This window comes from Macadamia integrifolia, chromosome 1 (genome assembly GCF_013358625.1).
Source record: "Macadamia integrifolia cultivar HAES 741 chromosome 1, SCU_Mint_v3, whole genome shotgun sequence".
Classification (NCBI taxonomy): domain Eukaryota; kingdom Viridiplantae; phylum Streptophyta; class Magnoliopsida; order Proteales; family Proteaceae; genus Macadamia; species Macadamia integrifolia.
The window spans coordinates 11,184,068-11,207,485 of NC_056557.1; the positions used below are offsets into that span (position 1 = coordinate 11,184,068).

General features: G+C 40.1%; 2 protein-coding genes across 5 annotated transcripts; both read left to right on the forward strand.

The window, feature by feature from the left end:
- The first annotated feature begins 346 nt into the window (after positions 1-346).
- LOC122079492 (mitogen-activated protein kinase homolog NTF6-like) lies at positions 347-15,315 on the forward strand. Its single transcript, XM_042646010.1, has 6 exons — positions 347-896; positions 1,531-1,660; positions 1,755-1,892; positions 13,678-14,010; positions 14,573-14,756; positions 14,856-15,315. Exons 1-6 carry the CDS (start codon positions 745-747, stop codon positions 15,029-15,031), a joined length of 1,113 nt encoding a protein of 370 aa, XP_042501944.1. The 5' UTR covers positions 347-744; the 3' UTR covers positions 15,032-15,315.
- Positions 15,316-18,509: 3,194 nt separating this feature from the next.
- On the forward strand, positions 18,510-23,194 carry LOC122077318 (disease resistance protein At4g27190-like). Of its 4 annotated transcripts, XM_042643257.1 has the most exons (4): positions 18,510-18,798; positions 19,403-20,452; positions 20,603-22,273; positions 22,880-23,194. In XM_042643257.1, exons 2-3 carry the CDS (start codon positions 19,834-19,836, stop codon positions 20,908-20,910), a joined length of 927 nt encoding a protein of 308 aa, XP_042499191.1. In that variant the 5' UTR covers positions 18,510-18,798; positions 19,403-19,833; the 3' UTR covers positions 20,911-22,273; positions 22,880-23,194. The 4 variants fall into 4 exon arrangements, with proteins under 4 accessions (XP_042499191.1, XP_042499177.1, XP_042499186.1 ...); XM_042643243.1 differs by having other exon boundaries at positions 19,403-22,273; XM_042643252.1 differs by having other exon boundaries at positions 18,510-18,680; positions 19,403-22,273.
- Positions 23,195-23,418: the final 224 nt, after the last annotated feature.

Here is a 23,418-nt window from a genome sequence, read left to right on the forward strand (position 1 = left end):
TTTTGTAAAAGCAAACCTAATAATAGGTAATCACGTAATTTAAAAAAAAAAAAAAGAGCTTTTAATGGGTGTTAAATTCAATCTTTTTTTAATTCATTACCCTTTAATCTTAAAAGTTTTGTAAGATTCTTGTAAATGAAGAGATTCTTCTTCACCATGTGTTAAAAAAATGCCTTTTTCTTTTGGAAAGTAGGAACGTAAAGGCAAAGTCGCAAAGATATTCCTTGGCTAATTCTTTTTAAGTTCTTTTGTTAAAGTTCAGACTAGAGACTAAAGAGACTACAAAGACTGAGAGACCCACTAAAGCGGTGAAGCCCATACACAGAGAGAGGCAGAAAATGGGTGTCTGTCTGTAGGTGACCTCTCCCCCTCCTCTCTCTGTTCGTCTCTTCCATTAATCATGAGTCACGACTCCATTCACCACTCAACATACGCGACAACATAAAGACGCAGCATTTAACGACCCAGTTTGCCTTGGAGACCTGGACCTCTTTTCTCCTTTCTTTAATCAAAATCCCAAACGGCCTAGCCCAAACCAAGTTGTTCACTCAATTGACCCCACAGAGCAAAAGCAAACTCACAATAAAAAGACACTTTCCGATTTGGGTTTTCTGTTTTTTCTTCTTTTCCCCTTCTTTCCTCTGTAAATCTAGCTTCTCAGTAGAAACTTTCAGATTTGGGTTTCTTTTTTCCTTCTTCTGTGAATCTAGCTTCTCTGTTCTGTGTTAGATATAGGATTCAGAAATGGAGGAATCTGGAGCCATGGAGGTGAGAGGGGTTCCAACTCACGGTGGGGGTTACGTGCAGTACAACTTACTGGGTACCCTCTTCGAGGTATCCGCCAAGTACGTCCCTCCCGTTCATCCTGTTGGTCGTGGCGCTTACGGCATGGTTTGGTAAATTTCCCTCTTTTCTTTCTTTTGATATTTCTTTTGGTTGGAGTTGACTTCAATTTAGGATGCTTCATTTTCTGCAAATGATTCCCTCTGGGATTGTTATCGACGGAATGGCTTACATAAACTGGTTTAATACGGGTTTCTCTCTTCTCTGCTGGGTATTTGAAGCTCTCAACTTGCCGTTTTGAGTCTGCTTGGAGTCTTAACTTTCTAAGTTTGTCTGTGATTGTTGGGATTGTCATCGTAGTATAACCATCTCCCTACAAAGTTTAATGCTGTAGACGATTCATGACTCTTTTTGAAGGGTCTGCATGTTATATGATCATTGGTCTTGGATGATCAAAGTCTATCAGTTGATGCATAATTGCAATTATTGAGGCTTTTTAGCACATTGGAGAAGTAAGTTTCCTACCATTGGGAGGAGACCCAGTTAGATTGTATGGTTGATTTGAACAATCACTGAGGCCATGTTTGGTTACAAGTGAAGTGATGTAAAATTACTACAAAAATAAAGGAGAAAGATTGAATAATTATCAAGAATAACTGTGTAATTGACTTTGTGTGATTTTCTCTTCATTTCCCTTGACCTTGGTGAATATTATCGTCTGAGCTAGGTTTTATTTCCTTATGACAGCTGCGCGAAAAATTCTGAGACAAATGAAGAGGTTGCAATTAAGAAAATTGGGAATGCTTTTGATAACAGGATAGATGCAAAACGGACACTTCGTGAGATCAAACTTCTTTGCCACATGGATCATGAAAATGTACAAAAGAAAGATGTAGATCTGAGTGGTCTTATTAATTAAATGTGCATTAAATCACTAATTCCCTGATAGATTGGCTATTATGCTTGTGCAGATTATCAAAATTAAGGACATCATACGCCCACCTCAGAGGGAAAACTTCAATGATGTGTATATTGTATATGAGCTAATGGATACTGACCTTCATCAAATAATACGGTCAACCCAGCCATTGACTGATGATCACTGCCAGGTGAGTGACTTCGGACTTTCAAGTATATAAATGCCAAATTTTTTCCCTATTTGCACTTGAACCCTGTATGAGAAACTTTTCCCTTTTCCATGGATATTGGTGGGTGCAAAGGAATTGTGATGCTTTAACATCATGTAAGGTTTTGTCAAAGACACTTTTGTCTAGAGTATGCTTTGAAATTATCTCAGCTGGCTCAAAGATATGGTTGCCATGTCTGACTTGTCTAAGATTATCTCTGAGTAGTGTAAAAGAATTCTCCTTCATGGAGTAATAATTGTAGATGGCCATTTTTTGGTCAAATTTCTCTCTCACTACTTACCTTCACATCAGTGTCTCATTGCTTTCTCATATACAGTTTCCAGCCTTTTTAATTTTCACATTGGTGGTTAACCACTAACCACACCTCCAGTATCTACTGTCCTACACCGAAGCATAAAACCTAGTACTGGTGTCTAATGTTTTCCTCAAAACTCAAAATGAAAAAATTATTCTTGGTACTCAAGCCTTTGTAAGTGGCCTCATAGTCCGATGTGAACACAAACTCTATAGTCATAGTGGATGAACTCTAGTGATTCCCATGTGATGTAGGAGGGTGCCTAGTCAACTAGGTTTCCTATAGGGGCTACTCAACTAGAACAAGATAAACTCAATAGGACTTGGATTGGGTTAGGTTCAATGGAGCTTAGCAATAATACAGATTTAGCATGCAAAATAATGGACTAATTAACAGAGCAGCAATGATCAAGAATAGTCTAAGCATGAAAAAGTGAGGTTTAAAGTATCTTCGATACCGATACGATACACTTCGATACGTATATTAAATTTAGCCGATCGATATGATACACACCGATATGATACATGGAATTTTTTAAATCCTTTTGTATCGATATATACCCTACGATACATACCGATATGCATTAATACACCGCCGATACACATCGATACGATACGATACGATACGATACGATATGCACCGTTACGACTTTATGAAAAATATAAAATCAAGGTGAAATGTACGTTTCGGTATGTATCGGTACGTATCAGTGAGTATCAGTGTGTATCAGTGTGTATTGATTGGTATGTATCAGTGAGTATCGGTATGTATCGATTGGTGCGTATCGGTGAGTATCGGTATGTACCGATACAATGCGTTACGGTCATATAATGGCCAAGATGGGTAATGTTTCAAAAAAATACGATTTTTTGAAAGGTTTTTGTTCCAAAGTTGCTACCAGCCATATTTCTCTATAACTAAAGTGGAAATCAAGGTTGGGAACAAGGATTTTACATTTATGGGACAACTACAAACCTTGAATTCTTAGTGCGATATCCTCAATCTTTTTTTAACAAATTCTTTATGCAAAAGTGTTTAAAAAAATGTTTTTTATCTATTTATGTGTGTATCTTTAGCGTATTTCCGATACGATACGATACCCTCCGATATGTATCTTAATTTTGGCCGACCGATACGACGATCGATACCAATACGACGATCGATACCGATACTTTAATCCTTGTGAAAAGCACATAAACTACTTAAGCATCAAATGAGGATGTGGGGAAGGGAACATAGCAGCATGTATATATTAAGTTTTGCACAAATCAGCCAAGACACAAGCATGATAAGCAAACCATACAGTTCTCTGAAATCAGCCAGTTAATAAAAGTAAATCAGCAGGGATTCTTTAAAGACAACAGAAAATAAAAGACTTGAAAACAGAGGATGGTTTCAGATTTCAGTGGAGGGGATGGGAAGGTGACAAAGGAGTTCATTGGAGGTGGAACGGGGAAGGGGTTTACTTACCTTATTGCTGTCCCGATCTGAGGAGAAGAAAAGAAACCAAGGTCTTCCAAAATATAGAGGTGCGATCCACTTTGGTTGAGGGTGAAAATCCAGCTTGTAGTTGAAGTGTTAATTAATAGTTTCGATGGAGTTTGTATGATTGATGGAGCCTTCAGCAGTTGTGAACAATAGATACAGCAGTGTAGCAGTAACTGAGAGAGACAGAGGGTGAGAGAGAGAGAGAGAGAGAGAGAGAGAGAGAGAGAGAGAGACGTTGGTTTCTTTCTTTATTCAATAATTTTCATTCATTAACAATAACCGTGGCCAACGGTCTTACATAAGTAAGGAAAATAACTGCTAAAAAAAAGAAAACCAATTAGGAAAATAATCTAGCATAAAAGAAGTTTCCTAATTGAACCCAACAACTTGGGCCAACTAGGAAGATATTTAGTTTCCTAACTTATTTCAAAGATCTAAAAATTAAAGATACTAGGGAAAATAAAATAACTAATTAACAAAGTAGTGGGCTCCACAAAATTTGGACGATAGGAGAGAGAGAAAGAGACCAGCGATAGTCTCTTTCCTCATTCTCACGATAGACTAAGGCTGGTCGACCAACAACCTTCTTTCTTCTAGTTTCATTCTGTGAGACTATCTTCCAGCCAAATAGAATGCAAGCGTGGCTGGGTCTCACGTCTACGTCGTTGGTACGTATGGATGTCCCCATCAACTCTCCCCCGGCTTGGAAGAATTCACCTCTGGTGAATTATGGTTTATGTAGTACTCAAGCAGATCCAGGTTTAGCTGTTAGATTTCTTGCACTATGATCCAAGTGTTGTCAATTTCCGAACGTCTACACCATTTGACCAAGAACTCTCTAGAACCTCCTGTATGTGTGGATACAATCCTCTCATCAAGGATTTCCTCAATCTCTTCAGCTCTCCTCGTGACCTTAGGTACAGGTGGTAAGGAGGTTGGGGGAAGTGCTTGGGTTGGCTCAGCAGTCTCATCAGGGGTGAAAGGGAAGTCCTCAAGGTCATCAGGGTAAAAGGGGATAATGGTAGAGGCACCATGGTATGGGACAAGATCTTTCACATTGAAAATGTTACTGATTTCCATACTAGCTGGTAGATCAAGGACATAAGCATTGGCACCTATCATTTTCAAGTACTTTGAAAGGACCTGTGCTACGAGCATGTAGTTTGCTCGCTTTTCCCCTAACAAAACGTTGTGGCTTGATTCTAACCTTCTCCATATCTCCCTCTTGAAACTCTTGTAGCTTTTTGTGCACATTTGCCTTTGACTTGCATTGATCGTTGCTCAGTGCCTTCTTATATCTGCATACAAATCATGTATATGCTGAGCAAAAGATTCGGTTGACAGGGAAGTTCTAGAACTTGACACAATTGGGACAAGGTCTATAGGTGCCTGGGGTTGGTATCCTAAACAAATCCCAAAGGGTGACAGATCAGTGGTATGGTTCTTAGAGCTATTATATGTAAACTCAGCCTGGCGAAGGACTCGATTCCAACTGGTAAGGTGTTCTCCTATGAGGCAACGCAACAAATTTCCTAGACTCCTATTGACAACCTCAGTTTGGCCATTGGTCTAAGGGTGAAAGGCGGAAGAGAAACGGAGCTTGGTACCCATCATTCGTCATAGGGTCCTCCAAAAATGACTGGTGAACTTAACATCCCTATCGAACACTATGGTGAGGGGCAACCAATGGTACTTGACAACCTCGTTAAAGAAAAGTTTGGCTACTATGGACGCATCAGAGGTCTTAGAGCATGGGATGAAATTGGCCATCTTCTAGAAGCGATCTACAACCACATAAATCGAATCATGGCCTTGAAGTTTTTGGTAGACCAAGCATGAAGTCCATGCTAAGGTCCTGCCAAGGGGCATGGGGAATGGGTAGGGGAGTGTACAATCCTGTGTTCTGCTTTTGTTGTTTGGCAGTTTGGCATATCCTACACTGATTCACAACTCTAGCAACATCCCTCTTTAGTCCTGGCCAAAAGAATCGCTCAACGAGGGTGATGGTCTTATCTCGACCGAAATGGCCAACGACGCAATTCCTATATTAGGAAATCTCGGAGTGAGGTCTGGGGAATGCACAACTTGTTTCCTTTAAAAAGGGAGCCCTCCCGGAGTAGGTAATTTGAGCGACTGACAAGGTTACCTCCACTCAAGGAAGTGAACATCTCACTAAAATCAGGACAGCTGAGGTACTGGTCCTTGACTCGTTCGAATCATACAACCTCTACACTCATGGTCTGGAGTTACACACTAGCCCGATTCCTAGCATCTGTGTGACTAAGGAATATGTTTACCTAGCTTAGTGCATCTGCAGCGGTATTCTTGACACCAGGTCTATATTTGAGTACAGAAGTGTACTCTTGGAGAAACTTAACCCACTTAGTATGTCTCTGGTTTAGATTCTTTTGGGCGCTCAGGTATCTTAGAGCCTGGTGGTTAGAGAATAGCACGAATTATCACGGTAGAAGGTAATGTCGCCAATAGCGCAGTGATTGGACAACCGCATAGAATTCTTTGTCGTATGTGGAATATCGTTGCCTAGCTTCATTAAGCTTCTCACTAAAGTAGGCAACGGGGTTTCCTTATTGTCCTAAGATACCACCTATTCCAATACCAGATGCATCACAGTTCACTTCGAAGACCTTAGAAAAATCTAGGAGGCGCAGGACGAGAGCCTCAGTCATAAGCTTTTTAATCTCATTAAAGGCCTTCGTAGCACTCTTAGTCCATTGAAACTCTTTCTTTTTCATGCAATCCGTGATAGGAGACATAATGGAACTAAATCAGTAAATGAACCTCCTGTAGAAAGTGGCTAAGCCATGAAAACTTTCGCACTTCATGGACATTAGTTGGCTCATGCCACTCTACAATCGCTCTCACTTTCTTAGGATCAATAGATACTCCTTGGGCTGACACAACAAACCCTAAGAAGATGACTTGATCACTCATGAAGGTGCACTTCTTGAGGTTGACATGGAGTTTTTCTTCTAAAAGCACATGAAAAACCTTCTATAAGTGATCCAAGTGCGAAGACGGAGTCTTACTGTAGATGAGGATGTCATCAAAGTAGACCACTAGGAACTTGCCAATGAATGGTTCAAGCACTTGATTCATTATTCTCATGAAGGCGCTAGGTGCATTTGACAAGCCAAAAGGCATGACTAACCATTCGAAAAGGCCATCCTTTGTCTTGAAGGCTGTCTTCTACTCATCTCCCGGCCTAACCCGAATTTGGTGGTACCCGCTCTTGAGATCAGTCTTCAAAAAGATCAATGAGTTGGCCATCATATCCAACCTGTCATTAAGTCTAGGGGGAGGGAACCTATACTTGACAGTGATCTTATTGATGGCTCTACTATCAACACACATATGTCATGTGCCATCTTTTTTTGGCGTGAGCAAGGCAGGTACTGCACACTGGCTAAGGCTTTCCCTAGTGAATCCCTTCTGTAACAATTTATCCACTTGCCGCTTGAGTTTGGCGTGCTCTTTGGGATTCATTCGGTAATGGGGCGAGTTCGGGAGAGGATCCTGGAACTAAGTCAATAGTGTGCTGGATGTCACGCATAGTTGATAACTCATTGGGTAGTTCCTCAGGGAATAACCTCTCAAATTTCCTCAACAAGGGTTGTACTTCTATAGGAGCCTCAATGAATAAGCGTGACCTATCAGTATTACTCTATATGGCAACTAGAGCATAAATCACCATTGACTCTTGACACTCTCCTTCAAATTGTTGTTGATTTAAAATGTTGAGTGTTTTGGTGGAGGTGTGTTTGGAGGTACTTCTCTTGTGTTCTGGAACCCTTACTTCCTTAGAGGCACTGGGGGTTAGCATAATTTTTTTCCCTTTGAATTCAAAGACATAGGTGTTAGACTTCCCATAATTGATGATATCCCTGTCATATAACTAGGGTTTACCTAGGATGATGTGGGAAACATTCATCTTTAGGACATCACACCCCACTCGATCCTCATATCCTGCAAAGTATTGGGGAACTAGACACCTCAGATTAATGGGAATGGTAGACTGATCTGCCCAGGAAACCTTATAAGGCTTCGGGTGGGGCTTGGGTTTGAGGCCCATTCGAGCAACAAGGCTCTTGGCGACCACATTCATGCAACTCTAGCTGTTTATGGCGATGTGGCAGTTCTTGCCTTGATGACATGTGTAAGTGATGAAAATATTAGTTTATCGCCAATCATCGCTACTCCTAGGTTGTGAGACCATGCATCGCACAATACCGAGCTTGAGGTCACCGGCCTCCTTGGCGTCCTTATCAGATATGGTTTCATCTGGTTTATGGTCCTCGAACTCATGGTCCTGAAAGCCCTCTTGGTCACTTTCTTCAGGAGTTTGCTCCCCCACATAGAGGTTCATGTTGGGGCATTCTCTAGAGAAGTGACCATACCCTCGACACTTGAAGCATTGTTGTTGTCCACTACTCTTGGGTGCTTCTCCCAAGATTCCTTTACCCCTATTCAAATTGTCGTTGTGGCGTAGTAGGGGGTTTTGGGAATCCAGTTGAACCTTGGGGTGGTTTCCTAAAGTGGGACTCCCCATCTTGAAAGCCCTTTCTCTGAGAATAAGTTCTCATGGAGAACTCCACCTCAAGGGCTATCCGGAAAGCTTGTGGAACGTCTCGCACCTGGTGGGGTGCCATACGTGATTGGATTTCGGAGTTGAGCCCAGTAAGGAATCTAGAAAGTGTCTGCTCAACATTCTTCCGAATACGGATTCTAATTCTCAACTCATTGAGCTTGCTTATGTATTCGATCACAGTCAGTTTTCCTTGCCTCAGGGTATTCATGTCATTCAACAACTGTAGCCTATAGGTGATAGACAAGAATTCTCTCTTGAGCCTCACCTACATTTCTACCCATGTTGTGATTGGCTCAAGTCCTAGGTTGGCCTCGTGGTACTCTAGGTCTGTCCAGAAGTCCTGGGCAGCTCCAATAAGCTTGAACTTAGCAAATCTGAAGCGGACTTCCTCAGGCATATCATAAAACTCAAAGCACCTATCCATCTGCTTAATCCAATCTAGAAGGATCCTAGCAACAATTTGACCATCATAGGTAGGGGCTTCTACCTTAATCATCCGCCTGACATCAAAGCCCCTATCATAATGCTCATAACCTCATCATCTCCATATTGGGTATGGTGCCTTAGAGCAGGTTGTCCTCGACCCCTACCCCGACCTCTACCATGCCCTGTGCCGAGAAAATTATCCCCTATTTGGTCATAACCATCAGTGTGGTGGTCATTGTTCTCTATCTCAAGGCTAGGGGCTCTTGTTCTAGGTCCAGTGCCTAAGGTATGGTGGCCTTGCCATCTGTCTGAGTTTAGGGCATTTGTCTCAAGGGCTGCAAGCCTAGTGGTAACAGTTTGGAGACGAGTAGCCTATGCTTCCCTATCAGCCAACAGTGTTTCCCGTTCAACCCTAATGGCAGTTAATTCGGCTTGGAGGTTCTTAGGAACTCTTCGTTTCGTTGGAGGGTTCTTGCCCATTGCTCTGGCTGAATGGCGATACTAGGAGGGTCAGACATGTCTTGGTATGCTCTACCACTACGGGTGAACATGAAATAAGTGGGCAGCCAAGGTGTGGTTGCCAAGAAAGACTCAAGGCCTACTCAGAATCTCCAATTAAGATAGGTAGTTGGCCCTCTCGATCATAAGGTCAGAAATCTCCCTCTCAAGAATGTGTTTCTAGTGGGAATAACATCCAATGCTATTAGGTCCCGCCAAACCAAGGAGAAAGAGGGTGTCTTCTAACCTAAGGTAACACTCCTTTAGCTCAGACTCAACTACAGACATGTTGTGACAGAGATTAGACCTCAATGGACAAGACATGAAAACAGTAACAGCGACACCCAATCATAACAAGACCAACCAAAACCCATGCTCTGATACAAAGATGATGTAGGAGGGTGCCTAGTCAACTAGTTTCCTATAGGGGCTACTCAACTAGAACAAGATAAACTCAATATGACTTGGATTGGGTTAGGTTCAATGGAGCTCAGCAATAATACAGATTTAGCATGCAAAATAATGGACTAATTAACAGAGCAGCAATGATCAATAATAGTCTGAGCATGAAAAACACATAAACTACTTAAGCATCAAATGGGAATATGGGGAAGAGAACATAGCAGCATGTATATGTTAGGTTTAGCACAAATCAACCAAGACACAAGCATGATAAGCAAACCATATAGTTCTCTAAAATCAGCCAGCTAGTAAAAAGGTAAATCAGCAGGGATTCTTTAAAGACAACAGAAAATAAAAGGCTTGAAAACAGAGGACGGTTTCAGATTTCAGTGGAGGGGATGGGAAGGTAACAAAGGAGTTCACTGGAGGTGGAACGGGGAAAGGGTTTACTTACCTTATTGCTGTCCCGATCTGAGGAGAAGAAAAGAGACCAAGGTCTTCCAAAATACAGAGGTGCGATTCACTTTGGTTGAGGGTGAAAATCCAGCTTGTAGTTGAAGTGTTCATTAATAGTTCCGATGGAGCTTGTATGATTGATGGAGCCTTCAGCAGTTGCGAACAATAGATACAGCAGTGTAGCAGTAACCAAGAGAGATAGAGGGTGAGAGAGAGAGATGAGAAGAGAGAGAACAGCGAGAAAGAGAGGGACTAACGCGAGAGAGAGAGAGAGAGGGATGCTGGTTTTTTTCTTCATTCAATAATTTTCATTCATTAACAATAACCATGGCCAATGGCCTTACATAAGTAGGGAAAATAACTACTAAAACAAAAGGAAAACCAATTAGGAAAATAATCTAGCATAAAAGAAGTTTCCTTATTGAACCCAACAACTTGGGGCAACTAGGAAGATATTATTTAGTTTCCTAACTTATTCAAAGATCTAAAAATTAAAGATACTAGGGAAAATAAAATAACTAATTAACAAAGCAGTGGGGTCCACAAAATCTGGACGATAGGAGAGAGAGAGAAAGAGACCAGCGATAGTCTCTTTCCTCGTTCTCACGTAGACTACGGCTGGTCGACCAGCTGCCTTCTTTCTCCTTCCTTCCTTCTTTCTTCTAGTTTCCTTCTATGAGACTATCTTCCAGGCAAATAGAATGCAAATGTGGCTGGGTCTTGCGTCTACTCGCTGGTACACGTAGATGTCCCCATCACCATGACTGTTTGATTCTCAATTTAAAGGCCATATGGTGGTTCAAGTGTCTGGTCTTTCTCATCAGATTCCACTTAGCAGTAGTGACCATGGTGTACCATTAAAGTAACATCCCCTGTTTCTGGACTGTAATGAGAAAACATTTGTGAGAATAAGCCTGGTGGGACCTTTCAATGTCTTTTGTGAATGTATACACTGAAAATGCAACCAAAAGACCTACAGTTGATGCATGCATTCTCCATCTATTTAAAGTTTTCTTTTGTTGGACATGTTAGGATCGGAAGATCTCCCAAAGGGGGTGGGAAGACTAATAACTGAAGTTCAAAAACTTTTGACAATGGTAAACACTGAAGCCATGAATTTCTGAACACTCTCTAACACACAAGAATAACTGTATTAGTTGTTGAAAGGAAGTACAATTTTACCATTTTTTATACAAGTTCGCCAATTAAGCGCATTACTTCACACCCTTACTGTATGATGTCACAAATTAAGCACAATGGAAGATGAAAAATGGAAGGGGAGGAATTTGCATTACTTCTGGTCTTACATAGCAGTCACATTACTCACAAAAAATATTAAAAGATACCACATGTTAAAAACTTGTTAGTGGATTATTGTCCAATTTTAACGCTTGATATCAATTGTAGATTGATGGGTATCATTCCACTTGATAAACAGGCTAAGATTAGAATACTGAGGCCCAAGCCATTGGACTTGCAAAGAATCCCAAAAGACATACCATTTAAGCACATAAAACTATTGCCATTCATGGACTGACTAACGTAAATTCTCAAAAATAAAAATAATTGAAGCACAAAATCTACTACCTCTATTGGCCTTACATAGAACCCAAAAGATATACCAATAGAAGCAAGGGGGAACTAATGCCCCAATTGGACTTACTTAGAGCTCAAAAGATATTCCAACTTAAGCATTGGAACTCTAAAGCCACAAATGGACTTACATAGGCTATCAAAGAGAGTTCTAATGTTCCAACACACTCATAATGAAAATGCAAAAAGACAGAAAATAAAAACAGAAGAATAGAGATACAAGGAATGACAGAGATAGGAACAAAAGGCAATATAGACATAAGAAACAAACTTCATTAAAGAAAAAACCCATAGTACACGCACAACCACACTACATTCATAACATGAGCTTTCCACCCTGAGCTCTGTACAACACAAAAATTTCCCGTATGGGCATACATTTAACAAACTTCAAAACATACAGATGTAAATTGAAGGATATCACAAAAAATAGTGTTTATGGAGTTCTATGACCGCCATGCAGACCTGGTGAGGAGGTCTTGGATGAGGAGGAGCTGGTTGAAAACTTGGAGGAGGGGGAGGAGATGCTCTCAGTTCACCAATGAATCTTGACATATTTCTTGGGTTTTTTCTTTTAATTAGTTCAACAAAGCCTAGTGCAGGTCTGTTATATTGAATGTGCTTCCTTTGACAATTCCTTATTTGAATGGTCAAAAATGCATATTTCTTGGATTCTCTTTAACCTCTTGCAGTCTGTGTTCAAAGGCACCCTGTCCTGTTCTAAGTGTCTGGAATCCTTCCTCAGTGACTCTTCTTATGTCCATAGAAATTTTGTTATGGCTGGCTCTCAGCTCTTAAATTTGAGCCCTTATTTTTCTTGTGCAGCCAAAAACTTCTTAGTTATGGACTCTTGATCTGATCTTGGCACAGTATGGGAGGATTCTGCTGTCTGCTGAAGCTTCTCAAGAGAGGTTCCCAAGTTCTGAATTCTCTCCTGAGGTCTTGAAGTCCACACTCTAGAATATCAAACCTTTCTTCCATTCTTTGCTCAAAGACTCTAGACCCTAGAGGGACTACCTCTTCCAGGCCTTCTGCTACTTGCTTCAGATTCCTTAGCTAAATTTACAGTCCTTTCCTCTTCTTCTTCAATCTTTCTAGTGTATCTATTCCTTTTCTGTCTTGGTCCACATTCTCTCTTCTTTCATCTCCTTCAACGTCAGTGTCCATTGTCTCACCCCAGAGCTTTCATCAGTTCTGATGGTTCTTATTTATGCTATCACCTTCCTCTGGATGAAGAGGAATCTTCATTCTCCCTGGGAAGACTTCATCAATGTCTTCCAGTTACTTTCATTGTAGCTTCTCCGCCCAAGTCTACTTGAAAGTGTTTCCTAAGCTTAGTCATTATTCTACCAAATGGCAATATTCTTGTCTTCACTTTTAGCTCAAAACATGCCATGAATCTCATCAAAATGTAAGGGAGATTTATCTTTCTCCTAACTGTTAGGCTGTAAACAATGAAAGCCTGAAAGGGAAGAACAACATCTCTGTTATCCTTTCTAGGTAGGGTGTTCTGAATAATCAGCCCGAGGTTCTTTGAGGATCTTTTAATTAACTCTGAGACTCTGAGTTACTCTGTATTCATGCCTGAAATCTTTGCAAATGGTTTCGTACACTTCTACCTTATTACCAACACTGTCAATCTCAAAGATAAACAAGAGAGAACATAAGAGATTTAGAGTGTTCCTACTAAGTCAGATTGTTCCACCCAAAAAAAAAGACAGACAGATTTTTATAGATGATGATGGATAATGCCTCATTGCCTAGCGAATAATGGATCTGATGCATCACACAAAAAGTAAACTAAGCACACCAGCACAAGAATATCTGGCTTTTCTGCAGTCTTTTGATCAAGAAAAATCTATAATCTCATATAGCATTTCACTTGTTAAGTTTATTCTGAAGTACTATTCTCTTTATATTATGTAGATTAAAGTTGCAAATGTTTGATACCTTAAAACTGTTCTCTATATTGGCTTTGGCAGTACTTCTTATATCAGGTACTGCGAGGACTGAAGTACATTCACTCAGCAAACGTTTTGCACCGAGATTTAAAACCAAGCAACTTGCTAGTTGATGCAAACTGTGACCTCAAGATTTGTGACTTTGGGCTTGCTAGAACTACCTCAGAGACAGATTTCATGACAGAATATGTTGTGACACGTTGGTATCGAGCCCCAGAGTTGCTTCTCAACTGTTCAGAGTATACTGCAGCCATTGATATTTGGTCAGTTGGTTGCATTTTGATGGAGATTATTAAAAGAGAGCCACTGTTTCCTGGTAAAGACTACATTCAGCAATTGAGACTGATTACTGAGGTTGGATTCAAATCCATACCAGTCCATTCACTTCTTTGTTTGGAATCTGAATAGGGTATATCCGTTATTGTTTGATGCAGTAGATTGCCATATGTCACATGGCGATCTTGACATGGGAAACTTTCTGGGCTAAGGCTCAGTGATTGGGTGTATTCTGGTCCCCTGCATGTGTAACATGTCTGCTGATAATTCATTTGTGGATTCCAATTTTATGATGCTCTACTTATGGATTTACCAATTATGAATCATAAGCAGCTGAAGATGCAATTGGTTATCTTCCCATGGGCTGTGGGAAGAGAAAGTTGGTCCTTTTTCCCCTATGGTTGCCTTGGGGAAATCTTTGCACTTTTGTCTCTCTTTTTGAAAGTGGAAGTTAAAATTAAGTGATGATCATTGGAAGAGGGAATAAAACAATTGTAGGGGCTGCCTCCAATCATTTTCTTTTCCATAGGACAAACATCATATAAAAATTTCTGAGAATATTCTTTTCTGATTCTTATTCATTTTACATGAAAAACAGATGGAGGCTAACAAGTCTTTGATTGTATATTTCCATAAACAGCTATTAGGTACACCAGAAGATTCAGACCTCGGTTTCCTGAGGAGTGATAATGCTCGGAAGTATGTTAAGCAACTCCCCCCAGTCCCAAAGCAACCATTCTCTCAGAAGTTTCCCAATGTGTCCCCGGCAGCCATTGATCTTGCTGAGAGAATGCTTGTTTTCGATCCAAGCAAAAGGATTACTGGTACGTTTTCACTGACATTTTTCCGTTCTTTCGGTTTAGGCTTTCCTTTTACTCCAACTTCTGATAAATATACATATTCTGCATGTTGTCTTTCTCTAGTTGATGAAGCATTGAACCATCCGTATCTGTCGAGTCTCCATGAGATCAACGTGGAGCCAATTTGTTCCTCTCCCTTCAACTTTGATTTTGAACAGTCATCGTTGAGTGAAGAAGATATAAAGGAGCTTATATGGAGGGAGTCTCTGAACTTCAATCCTGATCGGATGTTGGAGTAGTTTATGATTTGTGTTCCTTAATTAGTTTCTGTTACTTAAATTTTGTGATGTCCTGATCAACAATTGTTTCCCTGGGAAGTTAAGTTAGTGCATCATGAGTCATTGGATTTCTGTGTATGTTTTGTGGAGGGAGACAGGTTCTCTCTCTTCTCTCCTTGGTGAGAATGTATTTAAGAGTGTGATGAAGCAGCAACAGCCAGTTGTGTCAGTGTATGAGGATTTTCCAGGGTTCACATCTTTGCGAATCCGAGTTCCATCCTGATGATGATATCTGCATTGAATGTTAAATTTTCCACAAAATGAAGTTTACCTTTAGCAAATGTTTAAGCCTTCTACAATGACAGTTGCTTCCTCTGTCAACACAGGCAGCTAGATTGTAAGTTGGGCTCAATCTGTGCTCCACGTTGAAACACATTGGGCCGGGATGAGCTGACTTGAGCTGAATTTGGTTCAAACAGTGTCAAACTCCTGAACCCAGGTCTGCCTCGTGGTGTGCAGATGGGGTGTACCATGGGCCACATTTAGTCGAGCATGTGATGAAATTTGAACTGAGTTGAAGTTTAGCCCAAGAGTTGGCCCCATGTGTTTCAAGGCTGAAACCCTAAGTTGGCTTAAGGTGGGACCTAAAATTCGTCCAAAAATAGGCTTAATTTCAACTGTCAATAAAAAAGGCATACTCAGTGTATGAGGTTCTCGCATGTGTGAAGTCTACGAAGACAAAAATTATTCAACTTTATCCCAAAAATGTCGTAAGGCTATTTCGATTACTTGACCACTAGGTCGCCACATTTGTATTGTACAATTCAAATGTGAATATGAATTCAAATAAATTGTCTAGTATGTTTCTTAAAAGAAAAGAAAAGGTAATAAAAAAATTAGGTAATACACTTGGTCATTTGAACGTCCTCATGTTTAGGCTGTGTTTGGTAACGTTTCTGTTCTAAAAATGACGTTTCGTGTTAAAAACGAAAATTTCAGTTTTTGTGTCAAAATGTCAATGTTTTTTTGAACGAAACTGGAATGACAGAGTTACCTTTTGTCATTCCGTCAATTCTCGTTTCTAGTGTTTTTTTTTTCAAAAGAAAAATGAAACACACCATAAAGGCACCAAATGCTTTATTCTTTTTTTTTTTTTTCGTTTCCATAGAACAAAAAACTCCAGAAACGTTTTTCTGGAACGTTATCAAACACAACCTTAACCAATGTTACTTTTGAGGTATCGGCCGTAGATCGATATTGATACCTGATCGATCGGGGGGCCGTATTGTAGTTTTTTTTTTTTTTAACCCAAATATTATCTGGGACTTGAGGAAGCCCCTAAAATTTTATTCAATAAAAGAAACAAAATAATGAAGAAACAAAGGGGGGGGGGGACATAACCCGCCTTACACCAACCCATGAGATACAAATCACTTTGACACTAGCAAAACCCAAAGTAAAACTTGCAAAAGAAGAAAGATTACATTGATAATCCCACTTTATCTTCCCGAATGATGCAATTAATATTAGATGGGGTATCCGTATTAGAGTGAAAAACATTTTTGAAAGGGAAATTATCCAGTATCAACCCTAAAATTGAAACTAACTCGGAGTAGCACCCAAAAATGAAAATAATGTTTAGTAGACCCCTCACTTTCTTAAAATTATATCTAAAAAACCCATTCCGTTAGGTTTAAGGTACTAAGCGATGATGTCATCAGTCAGTTTTTTATTAAATGGCCAATCTACCCTTATGGGTATGTTAAGTTACGATATTGACCTTCGTCCCCAATTAGTAAAGCAGAGAGACTTGAAATACTTTCCCAAAATCAACAGCTATTGCTTCGACATCCCTAACCTCCGATCATCACTGTGCTGCTCTGCTCCGTCGCCATTGCGCTGCTCTGCTCTACTCCGTTCACCTGTGAAGACTACACAAAAGAGGAAAACCTCCATACGATGAAGTTGAGCACCTGGTGAAAGCACTAACCTCTGCTCGGACTTCTTCTACTCCATTCACCTGCGAAGACTACACGAAGGAAGAAGCTTCTCAGTACGACGACGACGAAACTTCTGCACGAAGACTACGAAGCACTCTTTCTCTCTCAAAGGCCTAGGATCATGAATGACATGGTTGAATCCAGAGATTCGCCGAGGTTTAGGGCAAACAACCACATCTTTGGCACTCCTCATGTCTTCGCAAGCTGTGAAGGTGTTCTTCTGGTATCCACAATAGTTCATCTCCGCAACTGCTAAAGATCCAAAGCCGAGCGCCGGTAAAACGAAACAAGACTCGAAATTTAGATAAAACCAAGGCTAGAGTTATGGATCTAACAACAAGACACGCGAATCTATTCAACAAAGATGAGATCTTTAAGATCTGTTAAGTTTTACAATCCATCTAAATAGATCACCATCTAGATCACCAAAAAAAAACAAAAAAACAAAAAAACAAAACTTTTAGTCATCTATAATCTTTTGACAATAATTTAGTGAGATTAATATTAAATCATTCCATCTGTTCACAGTGGTTCACCTCTTAACACCTGCAATTTATGCAGTATGCTTTTAATCTGTTCTCACACAATGCACCTGTTCTCGCCAATGGGTAGAATGAGGAGGAAATGAAGTTTGAAGGAAACAAGAAAAATTTGGGTATGCATGAAGACGAATCACTATTTTCTCAGTTATCAAAGTTGATCAATTTTCTTCTTGACTTTCCTTTCTTCGTAGATGGAGGCGAGCGTGGTGCTACAGTAGTTGGCCAAGGTCTTGTCTTCCTAGGTAAGCTGAGAGTTGGCTATTGAGCTACTGATTTCGAAACTAAGGGCAACTAATCTCATAGCTGCCCGCTCTTCTTCCCGACTGTTGAGCTAGAGTAGGCCAACAAGTGAGCCTCTTAGCTGTGAAGCTCTCTTCGATCTACAGAAAGATGATTAAAAAAAAAACCTCCCATCCAGAGTAAAGATTTTTCCTCCAGAAATCTCAGAAAAAAGAGCTCAGAAAATCAATATAACACCTCAGAGAAAGCAAAAAAACATAGAACTATTCAGGTCTGTCGTGGCACATTAGAGAACAGAACAAAACAGAATTTTCTTTGCCCTAAACCGCATTTCCAGTGAGAGGAGATAACCAATAACGGTTTATTCTCCTAGCTAAGGTCGTGACTGAGAGAGTTTGGAAGAAAATGGGTTCTTTTTAGAGTTTAAGTATAAGAGGAAAATGAACATTTCTCACTTTCAGTTAACGGTGTTACAAATTAGGGATGCGGTAGACATTACTTTCATTTTTAGGAGTTATTCCAAGTTAATTTCAATTTTAGGGATGCCGCCGATAATTTCCCTTTTTGAAAAAGCGAGGGCAAAAGTGATACCGATGCCGATAACCCATGCGGGTGATTGGTACTGATACCCCGATACCGACGTACCGTGAACTTAATCCCAGTATTGAAGATTTAAGGGAAAGATGAGGTACTGAGCTTCATAACTGTGGAATTTGGTTCTGGTTTTGCTTCTGAAGGGGTTCCCGGTTCCCACACCGTTGATCTGGTTATAAGTTTCTCATTCTGGTTTTGAGTCGAATAGCTTCTGATCTGCCAGAGCAGTTGAGCTCAAATTGCTTCGCTTCCTCATTGAGGAAGAATGTGGAGGAAGTAAAACGAAAGATAGAGGTAAGTCGAAGAGAGGGATTAAACAAGTGCATTCAGAGAGAGAGAGAGAGAGAGATGCATAAAACCTTCCCGAAAATGATTCTTGAATTTGGATCGAAAGCAATTCGATTTATATCAGGTATGTTGGTTCGAATACATTTCGTTGGCTGTGTTCTTTGTCCTTTTTTATTAGAATGTTTGTCTTGATAAGAGGCTTGTCTTCTTCTATGGTGTCCGTCCTTGCCCCCTTCCTTGCAAGAGGAGAGGAATTTTTAATTTCTCATCTCTAGTTGGTGATCTCTGGTTTCGTTAGTCGGTCCTCCCTGCTTATAAGTGATAACCATGCTTTTTAACTCCATTGAGTTTTTATCTTTGGTAATGTTTTTCCCTTGATTTGATTTTCCAAAGGTAAAGTCCGGATGCCGGTTAGATGTGTCGTTTTCCTTCCTGGATGTCGAAAGTCTATTGCTCTGTTTTTCTACTTTCCAAAAGGTAGTTGGGAATGGTGGAGGAGAACTTTTCTCCAAAGTCCATTACTCTGTTTTTCTATTTTCAAGTTTTGCTGCTTTCTCACTTGCCTCGTCCAAGGAGCGGCTTGATTTCAGATTTCAGGCTTCATAACCTCTGTTTATCTGAATCACAGCAATGGCAGTTGCTGTATCTTCAATTGTTGCTCAAGTTATTAATCAAGTGGTCCAGGTTGTGAATCCTTTGGGTCATCTTAGTTATCTTGTTTACTGCAGGAGGAACGTCAATGATCTTAGAAATCAAATGGAAAGACTTGGAAAGCTGAGAACAGATGTTGAGCGGTCCGTGGATGTAGCTCGAAGCCGAGGGCAAGTGATCAAAGAAGTGGTTAAAAGTTGGTTAGATACAGTTGATGCAATACAGAGAGATCTGATGGAATTTAACGGCAAAATTGAAGAGCACAACGGATGCTTCCGATGGGATTTCCGTGCTCGTTATCTTGTGGGCAGAGAAGCAAAAAGCAAGACCGATGTAGTCAATAATCTCCAAAAAGAAGGCCAATTTGATACTGTGTCAATTCCACCTCCACCTCCTCCTGGCATGGAATCCATGCCAATGCCTAATTTTCAAGTTTTTGAGCCCACCAACTTGGCCATGAAGCAAATTATGGAGGAACAAGAAGCTCAACTTCGTCGGAGTTTATGGGATGGGCGGAGTTGGAAAGACCACCTTGATGAACGAAATAGTGAAGGAACTGAAAAACAAAGGGTTCTTTGATGAGGTTCTGATGGTCACCGTGTCTCAAGACCTTATTTTGAAGAAGATTCACGATGATATTGCTGAGAACTTGGGGTTCAAATTGGAAGAAGCAAATGAATCGGTAAGAGCGAGACGTTTGTTAGTGAGAATTGCGCAAGAGAAACGAATCCTTATAATCTTGGATGATCTATGGGATCCACTGACATTAACGGAAGTTGGAATTCCCTATGAAGATAGAGAAGACATTGGCAACGATGTAAGAGGATTCAAATGCTGCGTTATTATTGCAACAAGATTCATAGAAGTGTGTGATCAAATGAACACCCAATACAATGTTGAAGTTAAGGTGTTACCGGAAGCAGATGCATGGCAGCTATTTAGAACCAGTGCAGGTGATTGTGTGGACTCCACAGTTTTTCATGAGGTGGCCAGGGAAGTAGTTAAAGAATGTGGGGGTTTGCCAGTGGCACTTGTTACAATTGGAAAGGCACTACGAAATAAGGACCAGATCGTATGGCTTGATGCAGTTACACAACTAAAGAAGTCAATCCCATCAAGAATTCCAGGTATGCAAAAAGAAGTATTCTCCTCTATAAAATTGAGTTATGACTATCTCGAAATTGAGGAAACACGACGTTGCTTCTTGTTTTGTTGTTTATTTCCTGAAGACTTTATTATTTCTGATGATGATTTGCTCCCTTATGTATTGGCTGAAGATATATTTGAAGATATTGAAAACATGAAAGAAGCGAAAAATAGGTTGCATACTGTGTTAGACACACTTAAACGGTCATGCTTCTTGTTAAATGTCGATGAAAAAGAGGGGTGTGTTAGAATGCATGATATTGTTCGAGATGTGGCTATTTCGATTGCATCACTGGAAGAGCATGGCTTCGTTGTAAAAGCTGGAATTGGACTAAAGGAGTGGCCAAAGATGGAGATCCTGAGAAAGTGCAAGCGACTCTCACTAATGCAAAATAAAATCAGTAAGCTACCTGAACAAATGTGTTGCTCCCAACTTTAAGACTTTATCATTACGGGATAACCGATATCTGAGGGAAATCCCTGATGAATGTTTTAAGGATACGTTATCACTCAAAGTTTTAGATCTCCGAAACACAAATATTGTCTCAATACCATCATCATTCTCATGGTTAATGGAGCTTCGAGTGTTACATATAAATATAGTTGGGTCTTCAGATTTGTCATTGCTTGGAAACATGAAGAAACTTGAAATACTCGACCTAAGTAGCTCCAAGATAAGGACTTTGCCACAAGAAATAGGGGGATTGACAAATCTTAAGTCCTTGCGTTTATCAAGAGTCTTTTTTATGATTATTCCCCCAAAAGTCTTGTCCAGATTCTCTCTCTTAGAAGAACTCGACCTATTCTATAGCTTCGATAAGTGGGTGCCTGAAGGATCAGAAGATATAAGTAAGGCTTGTTTGTCTGAGGTGGCATCCTTGGCTAGTTTGAAAAATCTTAAATTAGGGATATCGAACATAGAATGCCTCAGTTCCCCCATCTCATTGTGTGCAGAAAACTTGACACAGTTTTTAGTAATGATTTATGCAACACCAAGACCAAATAGCTATGAAATGTTCTATGGGACACTCAATGCCATCTCTGAAGGTTATTATGCAGCTAAGATGTCTTTTTCTGAAATAACATTGCCTAACCTTTCCAATTGGGTTAAGATGTTGTTGGAACGAACAGAGGAGCTAGATCTCTTCAAATGCCATGGTCCAAAGAACATTTATCCAGAACTTAGTGGAGGAAGTGGTCTAAACAACTTGCAATCTCTCAAAATTCAAGTATGTGGGGATCTAGAGCATATTTTGAGTGCTGAGGCAGAAGGGGTCCCTATACTCGCATTCAGCAAGTTGGAAGAACTACAATTAGAAGACATAGGGAACTTGAGGAAAATTTGCCATGGACGTTTTCTAAAGGGGAGCCTGGAGAACTTAAGGATCCTAAGTATTGATAGATGTTCCAATTTGAAGCACATCTTTCAAATGAGTATGGCTGAAGGTCTCCCACAACTAGAAGAAATTCAAATTCTTTCTTGTGATGGTTTGGAGAAAATATTTATGAAGAATGAGGCAGAGGACGAGGAGGGTAAGGTGTTGCTTCCTCGATTAAGGGTCCTAGAATTGGTATCATTGCCAAACTTCTCAATGGTATGCCAGGGGTTACTGTCAGTCCATGATTTGCCTCTCTTTGAAAGATTGTGCATTTACGAGTGCCCCAATTTGAAAAGGCTCCCTTTAAGTCTGAGTCCAAAGAGCACACCAAGACTAAGGGAGATCAAAGTAGGAAAAACATGGTTCAATCAGTTGGAGTGGGATGAAATAAGTAACAAGCTGCACATTCAAGAATGGGTTAAGGTATGTTATTCTATCATTCACTATTAATTTATTGTCCTAGAGTATGGTTCTAATTAATGTGCATCAACAAGACTTCCTCTCTCTCTCTCTCTCAAGTATCAATGTGTCAATATCGTATTGGTCATATTAACCGATATTTATCGATATTGTTGATACCTGATATTGATAAGGATTGACTGAGTTTGACTCCCACTAGGCAACCTTGAGCCACTCAAACGGAGGTGTTTAGTGTTCTTCATTGCCTTCAGTGAAAGTTGAATGGTTCTCATTCAACCCTGGTATGACTCGGTCCATGCAGTTGTGGGGTCAGTATGGGCCCACGGGAATAGTTAGGCCGAAGGCCTGGATACCCGTCGTTAGCCAAAAAAAAAAAGATATTGATAAGGATTAGGATTGTCGTCCAAAAAGTGATATGTTTTCGAAATTATAGTCAATCTGGGCTCGATCCATATCGTATTTGTATTGGTATTGATAATGGTATCAATATCGGCAATGACCAATGATATTAATACCTATAGCCTCTCTCTCTAGCCAAAAATAATATTTTCTCACTCGTGTAGCACAACAAAAGTCCATTTTTTGTTTAATTTTAGATCAATCCAACAGGTTGAATTTTTAAACAAATCCTCAATCTTTAACCGCACCAGACCTTGCCGAAGAACAAGAAGGCCGCGGCCACGTTAACCAAGAGATGAAGCAATGTAAGCTTTCACTTCTTTACCTTTTAAGAATGCTTTAGCCATTTGGGTATGTATATGTCAAATCCCTTAAATTAGCTTGCAATATATATATATATACATGCATGCAATGAAATTTGTTACATGATGATGACAATAATAAGGGCTGGTCCCTTTATGTTTTGTTAAAACAGACTTGTGTACATGGCCTTGAGTTTCTCCCACATTGCAGCTCTATGGGAGCTCAAAGTTTGTGAATGTGTAGTTTATTCTCAATATTTAGGTAGGACCCATTGACTCTTTCCATCGCTATATATATATGCTCCGCCCCCACTGGGGAGAAGAAATAAAAGTATTCACAAGCATGTAATTCAACAATCTCTCTCTCTCTCTCTCTTCAAAATCCTTAACTAGATCAATCCATTTCTAGACTGATAGTGTGTACCTTCTTACCCATTTGTCACCTCA